General features: G+C 35.1%; 1 protein-coding gene across 2 annotated transcripts; it reads right to left on the bottom strand.

Moving 5' to 3' along the window:
* Positions 1–1,668: 1,668 nt before the first annotated feature.
* LOC132151852 (tetratricopeptide repeat protein 22-like) lies at positions 1,669–9,283 on the bottom strand. Of its 2 annotated transcripts, none has more exons than XM_059560296.1 (9): positions 9,154–9,283; positions 8,079–8,216; positions 5,402–5,988; positions 5,087–5,142; positions 4,842–4,957; positions 3,908–4,026; positions 3,449–3,610; positions 2,847–2,999; positions 1,669–2,603 (listed from the first exon to the last, which is right to left on the bottom strand). In XM_059560296.1, the coding sequence occupies exons 3-9, from the start codon at positions 5,960–5,962 to the stop codon at positions 2,106–2,108; spliced, it is 1,665 nt and encodes a 554-aa protein (XP_059416279.1). In that variant the 5' UTR covers positions 5,963–5,988; positions 8,079–8,216; positions 9,154–9,283; the 3' UTR covers positions 1,669–2,105. The 2 variants fall into 2 exon arrangements, with proteins under 2 accessions (XP_059416279.1, XP_059416278.1); XM_059560295.1 differs by having other exon boundaries at positions 5,402–5,992.
* Between the last annotated feature and the right edge of the window lie 27 nt (positions 9,284–9,310).

A 9,310-nucleotide genomic window follows, 5' to 3' on the forward strand; every position in this document is an offset into this window, starting at 1 on the left:
AGCCCTGGCTGATCTGGGGCTTGATGAAATCGGCTCGCAGGAGGCCATAGGAGTGTTTATTTGTTTATATGGATGAGCAGGGAGTCCTTCACTGGCTAGTGTTCCTCTACCGTGAGGACAGCCAGACGGACTTTATCTGCTTTCTGTGAGAACTCCAGGTTTGGTAAAAAGTCATTATCAAAATGTGTATCCTTTATTAGGAAGGGAGGCCTACTGTAAATCTTGAATTACTTCTGGAATTTGATTTATTCTTTAAATTGAAAATCTGCATATAGATTCGATTTTTATGATCTCAAATTTTGTGTTGTTCGGCAGTTATGTTTTATGTGAAGAGCTTCCCCCCTGGGATTTAGAAAGAAAATATCAGCCTCAAAACCTACAGGTCGGTATACAAAGAAATCTACAAAGAGACAAAGAGAACAACATTGGTGGACATATTTTCCATACCCGTCCTCTGATGCTAGAATTTAAATTAGATGTGATACCAAAAGATTTGTTTTTTGTAACCTCTGTGTTTTTGATTTTTCAGCTGTTTTTTGAGGATCCTGATAAAGGAGACCTTTATCAAGTTGATCTTGAAAAGTCACCAAAGGTATTTCAGAGGAATTAGTTTTATCACTGCTTTGATAGGTCTCTGATGTTTTTCTCTCAATTTTGTTCTTTCCAGGTGCTCTGTGAAGGCAAGGACACATAGTTTCATTGTGCTGGTATCAGGCTCTCCATTCTCAAAGCAGTTTTTATCAGGAAAAAAGCTCCAGAGATTGAAATGATGTTCTGTTTGGACCTTAAAAGACTTTAAATGCCTTGACTATGAATCACCCTCCTGCTATTAAACACATTTCAGTTCAGTCCACCCCTTGAGAAAACTCTGCAGATTGAGGCAGAACTTTAAAGTGGATTTCTTTCGCGGCAACGTCAATGATTCACCTTAAAAGCATGTACCATTCCAACCCCCACTTATTTTTGAAGGGGGAAAATTTCTTTCATGTGCAATTTGAAATACAAAACGTATTACAGGTGTAAAATACTGTTATAAAACATGAAAATGCAGATTATTTCTAGATAGTATTTCACTGCATTTTTACAATTGCTCATATCGTTCCAAACTGTGATGACTTAATTTCTTAACCACATCAACTCTGGGGACCCACCGGTGGGTCCAATATTGCATATGCCTAATTCTCAAAAAATCAAAATAACAGCTGAAGTGGTTAAGCAGAACTCAAGAAAATATTAACATTGGAGACCTTTGTCTTCCATTTGTGTTGACAGAAAACAATGAGACATTTCTTAAAATATCTTTCATGTACCACAGAAGAAGGTAAGTTATATGGTTTTATAATGTCATGAGGTGAATAAATGACAACAGAAATCATTTTTAGGTGGAGGATTGCTTTAAAAAAGTTTCTGGTATGATAAAATAAGACTCAAAGATGTTGTAACCTTTCAGACAACATTAATAACCAGTGCTGGACTGTTTTCTTGTTTACTATTTAATTCAGACCTCATTTACTGAGGTTTAATTCAACCACATAAAACAATCTGTGATTTAAATTTAAGCCATATTTTTATGATATTTATAATGACATTTTTTATTACAAGCGTTATTAGCACAATTTAAATTAGGCTTTATTAGTGACCTAGAAAAAGTGCAGTATTTATTCAATGTTTTAATTGAAAGGTTTTATTTGTTTACTTGTAAATGTAAATGTTTATTTACATTTTTGATGTGGTCTCGGGGCTTGTGAACCCCATAATACATCTCCAGGCTTAAACACTTATTTCGTTTTTAGAGTAATTGGCTCTTTATGCTTTTTGGTATGTGCTAGAGGGAAAAATTGCCATTAAGACAACAATCCAAAACAAATTTTTGGACTTTAACACCATAGTAATACATTTGGAATTTTAGAACAAATTTTCCTTGTCCATCACTCAGCATTACCTAAAGTGAATACCTCTAGTTTGAAATGAGTAAGCTACATTATTGTTAATTCCTATCTTAACATGCATAACTCATGGACATCACATAATTGCCCGTCAAATAGTTATCTGTAGTCCCTTCCCATTCTTTTCTTTCAAATAGACATGGACCTTCCCAGTGAGAACTATTTCCCTTGTGGCTGTATGCTCTTCAGCAACTTTCTAACCACTTCCAACCTCCCCTTCCTCACCAGATCTTTTAAAAGCTCTGTCACCTCATCTGTGTGTGCTCGGCACAGAGCCTTTAACTCAGTCTGAACAACGTTTGCTCCATATCGCTCTTCCGCCTGCTTTAAACATTCCTCTAATTGGATTATAGCATGACCTGTGTCATTCCCGCTCTGGGTGAAGCTCACTAGAATAGCCTGTAGCATGCAGCGCAGGACTGTCGTGTCTTGGACGCTGGAAGGTTCCAGTTCAAGTGCTTTCCTAAAACAGTCAATGGCATTCTGTTCCTCTCCTTTCAGCAGCAGGCAGCGACCCCTCAGGAGCTGTAGTTTAGAGATTGTAGAGCCCAGAGGACACTGCAAAGCTTTAGCTAGACTGACCAGGGCCTGGTTTATCGCCATCTCATCGACCAACAGGCTCTCCTGCAGAGCATCCACACCCATGTAGTAGTAAACCTAAGAGATGGATATATTCGGCTCTTAACGATTACATTTATTAGTTGTTAAACTATACATATAGAAGGCTGCATTTATATGATGAAAAATACAGTAAAAATGTGCTGAATTGTTGCTCAAGAAACTTTATTCATCAAGTATTATTGATCAAACTGATAAAAAGTGATAGTAAAGCCTTATTGAGCATAAGGGACATATTCCAAACTTTTGATCATAGTGTATGGTTTATGGTTTCATAACTACCTGACCCATCTCCAAATGAGTCCTCAAGCAGGGTCGCACAGCCAGAACACGTTCCAGGTCAGCACGGGCCTCTTTCAGAATCTGACGGTCAGGAATGCCACCTTGGCCGCACTTCGCTTTATCAAGATTCTTTGCATATGTCGTAACACCAAGCTGGAGAAAAAGGTTCAGATTGCAAATAATACATATTTTGAGGAGCATCAAAACTATTAAAAACAAAATTAGGAAAGGAAAAAAAATTGTGGGAAGAAATGAAAAATCGCCAAATCAACTGGAACCAAAAATTATTTGAATTACATTTAAAAAAAAAAAAAAAGGCATAAGTTTGTTTCAGATAAAACAATTAGTCTCCATACATTTTGGGGCAACTTTTTATCATGAGTGACAAAATGGGTGTTTCTTTGGCTTTGCAGGAGCAGGTGTTTTTGACATCCTAGTTTATCCTGTGGTGTTATTCAAAGATAGGTTGTAAAAAATAAACCAATACACCGCTATTTCAACATATTCAATGTCTGAGTGCTTTCATCTACAGGCACTTAAAAAAAATACATATGAAAAAAAATTTAATGAATTGTTGGGTGGTAAACAAGTATTTTGTTTACCTTGGCACGAGTGCAGTATGCCTGCCAGTTGAGTTCTGCCTTAGGCAGGACACTCAGGGCCATGTTACAGATACCTTTGGCCATCTCCAGTTTGCCTGACAGGAAGAACATGTTTGCTAGCCTGTTGAGAATGAATGCATCATCCGTGGCGAGCTTAATGGCCTGTGGAAATCAGCAGTGAGAACAAATCTAATCATTTAGAGCCTTTTACACTTCATTATTATTCACACAGATATGGTATTATTAGCTTTAAAGCATCAGCATGTCAATTTGTCAGCTTTTGTTTAATCATATCAAACATAAGCCTAAGCACATCTTTCTCACACCTGTATCAAGAAAAACCCATACATGTTGTGGCTACAGAGGAAATGTGTGCCAATAATCTCAAGACTGGAATCTGATCTATTAGCTTGACCAGAATATGGCATTCTACATTTTTCCAGAGCTGAAATACAGTACCGATCCGTAACATGTCAAGGGGTCAGATCCAGAGAACCCACAATCATGGACTGACATTGGCACAGTGGAGAACTCCTCTGTCTGCTCCAGCATGAGACCAACGTAACACCAGGCCATTGCTAGAAAGCAGAGAACAGAGATACAAATACATTGTCTTAATGATTCCTAGGCATCTGAGATCTGCTAGATGACACTGATAAGAGATCATGAAAGAGCTAAGTGTGACATGTACAAACAAAAAAACAGAAAGGTTAGTCTGTGTGACCTTTCACTTCTCCATTGGGTCGCTTTGGTTGTCAGGGCCCTCAATGTGAGAAGTACATGTAACATTATAGACAGACAAAAATGAATGTGTGCCAGTAAATATATTTTTGCAGTTTGGATGCATAATAGTCTCTTTTGTATGAAAACCCACATGACAAATTAAGAATTCATTCCCACAAATTTGTTCCCTAAATGTATTAATTCCCTCATTTTTTTGGTAATTTGTGGCCACATTGTACAAATTTATTGCACCATTTTATTTAAATTGTGGTCATGGTTTAGCTATATTAAAAACAAGGGGCACAATTAGTACAACATGGCAACAGGAAGAAATTAATCAATCGTAGGAATGATTTAACTAATTAATAAAATGTAAAATTGTGAGAATAAATTCTTAATTCGTGGCCAAAAAGCTTAATATATTTGTATTACACAAAAATGTGTTAAAATGCAAACATGAAAATATAAACACATATATCACATTTGAAACTTCATATCCAATATTTGCCACACATTTGTATTATTTGGACATTGGATCTCGCATCTGGGGGCCTCTGAAGACTATACTCAGTCATTGATCTATGGTATAGCTAATCTATATGAACAAGGGAGCTGACTGTGTTTACTGCTTTATTAAAAATCTTTATCATATCTACTCGATGAAAATTACCTTTGAGATGTGTGTTGTCAGATTTTAGAGTCTCTGTGAGAAGTTTGAGGCCCTTGTTGAAATAGTTCAGTCTTGTGAGGTCAATGTCTATCGAATCCCTTACAATTCCATCTAACCTATAAACAATAAAAAAGGTTATTATAAGTTAATTATTTGCCTCAAATGCTTAGATAGGCAGTAAGATGTTTGATGATGTTAAAAATGGAGCTGAACAGGTAAATATAAAAAAATACATATGTAAATACCTTATGTAAATTGCTGCCATTTTGAAATACCAACTTCTTTTTTCCTCTATTGGTATCTGTCAGAAATAAAAGAACAGAACAGTTAACTACACACACACACAAAAGTCTTAGGGTACAACATACTGTTTTAGTAAGCTACTAATATGTAGTATTATTTAATACTCATTTTAGTAACTATCTGATATTCTCATAAAATATTATATAATTTGACCTTTTTATAATGAGCCACGTTTAGTATATGTTAAATCATATGGTATGACCCAAAAATGTAATGATATGTACTGTATTGTACATAAGAATATGTGGTGTGCTCACCAGTTCCTCTCCATAATCGTGTGCGCGGTTGTATAACATCAGCGCGGCTGTCAGTCTCTCTTGTAAATCTTCATCCCTCTCCAGCTCCACATCATGAGGGTATGTGTACGCCTGTTCAGCCAAGCACCGTGCTACCCTGAGCCTGCAGTCTGTCTGGTTCTCCCCCATCTCTGGGCCCATAAGGGCAGCCACACGTTCCATGCACTCCCCCTCCTCCAGCTCGCGACCCAGGCGTTCATATACGTAACCCAGGTTGGCCCAGGCATTGAGGTTTTCTGGATCCTCCTGGCAGATGCTGTGAAAGGCCTCTTCTGCCGTCTCCAGTTCATCTACATGGAAGGCCAGCAGGCCCAGCATATTACGCACGGCATACTGCAGTCGTCCCGTCTCAGCTTCAAGCTCAGCCCTGAGGCTCTCGCGTTTGAGCTGGGTGTCCCGGTACCGAAAATTGACTAGTCCATTGGGTTCACCATTCAAATTCAGCTCCAAATGAAAGTGGCCAGGGATGTAGGCCATCCCCTCAATCAAAGACTCAATGTCTTCTTCTGTGCTGTCCTCCATTGTCCCCAAACACTTACTGACAATGCCTGACTAAGACAGAACAACTTATATGTGGGACAAGAAATACAGGTTTGAAGAGGAGGAGAATTAAGAAAGAAAGATGTTAAAGTTAAACATGTGCTTTCATGCTTCCTGTAACAGGTTTCTCCACCCCAGTGTTGTGGTTTTTATATTAACTATGGCCATTTCAAAGGACAACATGGGTGTTTGCTTCAGGAACTGTGTAAAGATTGAGTCTTACATTCTGAATTTGAGTGACACACCTTGGTATCATGTATGGTTTGCCATAGCCATGATTTCCACTTTAAATACTACCAGTTTGGGAAAGAAATCCTGCAATCGTCTGCATGTAAAATAACATTTAAAATGTACTGTTGAACTCTGTTGTTATTTCAAAGCTTCCTGAACTGTTTGAGTGAAAAAAGTTCTTAGGAGTGAAATAAATGTCACCAGACATGAGGAAGTTCAGTGTTCTGTTGAGCATTCTGATAAAGATTTCCTTGAGTTGATCTGAACTGGTTTGAGTGCTCTCAAATATGAATAATTATTACCAGAACTGTAAACTTCAACTTCTCCTGTTGTCATTAGACTTTAAAGGGTTTATATATACAGTATATAAATATATATATATATATATATATATATATATATATATATATATATATATATATATATATATATATATATATTCTTATATATTCTTCTGCTCATCAAGCCCGCATTTATTTGATCAAAAATACAGATAAAAATGTAATATTGTGATATATTATTACAATTTAAAATAATTGTTTTTAAATTTATTATACTTTAAATTATCATTTATTTCTGTGATGCAAAGCTGAATTTTTAGGATCATTATCACATGATCCTTTAGAAATCATTCTAATATGATGATTCATTATCAAAGTTGGAAACAGTTCTGCTGCTTAATATTTTTTCAGAACATGTGATACTTTTTTAGGAAACTTTGATGAATAAAAAGTAAAAAAAAAAAAAAAAGAAGCTATGTTTTTAAAATATAAATATTTTGTAATAACAATATACACTGCTGGTCAGTAATTTGGGGTCAGTATTTTTATTTTTTTTTTTTTTTTTTTTATAAAATCAATACTTTTATTCAGCAAGGATGTGTTAAATTGATAAAAAGTGATAGTAAAGAAAATATATTATTAGAATATATATTATTAGAAAAAAAAATTCTTTTGAATAAATGCAGTTCTTTTTAAACTTTTATTCATCAAATATATTAGACAGCAGAACTGTTTCCAACACTCATAATAAATCAGAATATTAGAATGATTTCTAAAGGATCATGTGATAGACTGGATGTTACATGTGACACTGAAGGCTGGAGTAATGATGCTGAAAATTCAGCTTTGCATCACAGGAATTAATTATTTTTTTTAAGTATATTCAAATAGAAAACTATTGTTTTAAGTTGTAATAATATTTCACAATATTACTGTTTTTTCTGTATTTTTGATCCAATAAATGCAGGCTTGATGAGCAGAAGAAACTTCTTTCAAAAACATTAAAAATAGTAATGTTTGGTCTGTACTGTATATATATATATATATATATATATATATATATATATATATATATATATATACATTTTGAAGTAATTAACAAGTTATTTTGAAGTAATTTACATGTTATTTAATGACATATATAAACTGTATACTGTATTAAGCAGGTTTTTGATGCTTTCAGTGAAATATTTATTAATTAATATATTTTCATTTTAGGTGCAATTTCCATCATGACCACTAGGATGAATCCTTTCTTTAAATATGGAAAGGATAGGAACTGTGGATCTTAGATCATGGAGCAATGTTTTTACATCAACCAAGTAACCCAGACATGAAAACAAGTGTCAGGTTAATAATGAATTTTCCCAATGTTGTTCATCATCTTTGTCAAAAATATCTTCAGAACCTTGACACAGTATCTTAAAGCAGATGCATGTTATTTTCATTTTTAAATATTTACATATTACCATCTGGCTGGTAATAGGTTTATATCATGACAAAAGAACCTTCGAGGTGGAGTCAGTGCTATATATTAAGCTTCCATTTTAAAGTCCATGAATGAACAGTGACACTTTTATGGTTACCTCAGGCTGGAAATGTGGGTCTGTTGTGAGCGGTTCTCCTCACGCTCCTGTTTTTGTCCAAGATGATTATAACAGAGGGGGATCCTCTTTGTGCAGCTAGCAGATGTTTAATGATGTCATCTTGACATGGTCTTGGCCCTGAGAGAACATAAGTGAGACACCGGGCAGAATAAGGACTCATAGTTCTTTTCTAAATCTGCATTTAATTTCTATATGTAACTACACACAAAACAGACTAAGCATATCAGCCATGTGGTAATATAGACCACAGACCACAACTTTTTTCATTAGTATGGAAAATAGTGACAGCTCACCATTTACTGTTCTGATTACGGTTGGCAAGCAGATTACAGATAGCTATTTTTATGGAAACAGCATATTACATGTCAGTCTAGGATGTGTTTAGCAGACAGTGGTGCTTGATATTCATCAGTTCCTGTCTGAAAAGAAACTTGTCAACATAATCAGTTTGCGTATACATTATTTAATGCTTAGTACAGTTCGTTTTTCATATTTTTGTTTAAAAATGCGACAGGTTAGCTTCTTGTTTGCATGTGTTTCCAGTTCACATATCACATTCAGATTCATAAGAAAGAAATGTTCAGGGAAATATGGCTAAAATATCATGTAGAGAACTTAAATACAGTTTATAGTTAAAACAAAGTTCATATTTAAAATACATATTCACTTAGCTCGAAAAATATTTGGATTAAATTAAATGTGTAGGCTAATTATTTTGTAAAGCTGCTTGCGTCATTAGCCTACTCAGCTATTATAGCGATTAAGGTAACACTTCACAGTGTCCTTGTTACGTTACACATGCTTACTATATTAAAAACAGTAAATTATTTATAATTATAGTCAACTAACCATAACCAGGCACATGTTGTGAATTAATATTACACAGTAGGCCTACTTAAATGTAGAATTACACTGTAACAAGGAACCTTAAATAAAGTGTAGCCTAACCACTATCTATATGTTCTATATTATAGATCAGTGAGTGTAACAATGATTCATTATAATTGCATGTGATATATAGATTTAACAATTACTGTTTATATATAAAGTAGACCTTATTTAACTTGTGGGAGTGAATTGCTCATTTCTTCGGTCGCGTTTTCTCCGTTGTTTACGGCAGTGAACTTCTGCTCTCCGCTCGCTGTCATGCAGGTGGAATTCAGTCCAGCAGTCGTGAGATTCGAGCACACCAGGACAGACATTCAGTTTGG

This window comes from Carassius carassius, chromosome 10 (genome assembly GCF_963082965.1).
Source record: "Carassius carassius chromosome 10, fCarCar2.1, whole genome shotgun sequence".
In the NCBI taxonomy this organism is placed as follows: domain Eukaryota; kingdom Metazoa; phylum Chordata; class Actinopteri; order Cypriniformes; family Cyprinidae; genus Carassius; species Carassius carassius.

What these genes read in the sequence shown, in the direction of transcription:
- LOC132151852 (XM_059560296.1), bottom strand. Translation starts at nt 5,962, where the DNA reads ATGGAGGACAGCACAGAAGAAGACATTGAGTCTTTGATTGAGGGGATG. An exon ending in ACGATTATGGAGAGGAACTG is followed by an intron (nt 5,143 to 5,401) that starts GTGAGCACACCA and finishes TATTTCTGACAG; the next exon opens with ATACCAATAGAGGAAAAAAG. An exon ending in ATGGCAGCAATTTACATAAG is followed by an intron (nt 4,958 to 5,086) that starts GTATTTACATAT and finishes TATTGTTTATAG; the next exon opens with GTTAGATGGAATTGTAAGGG.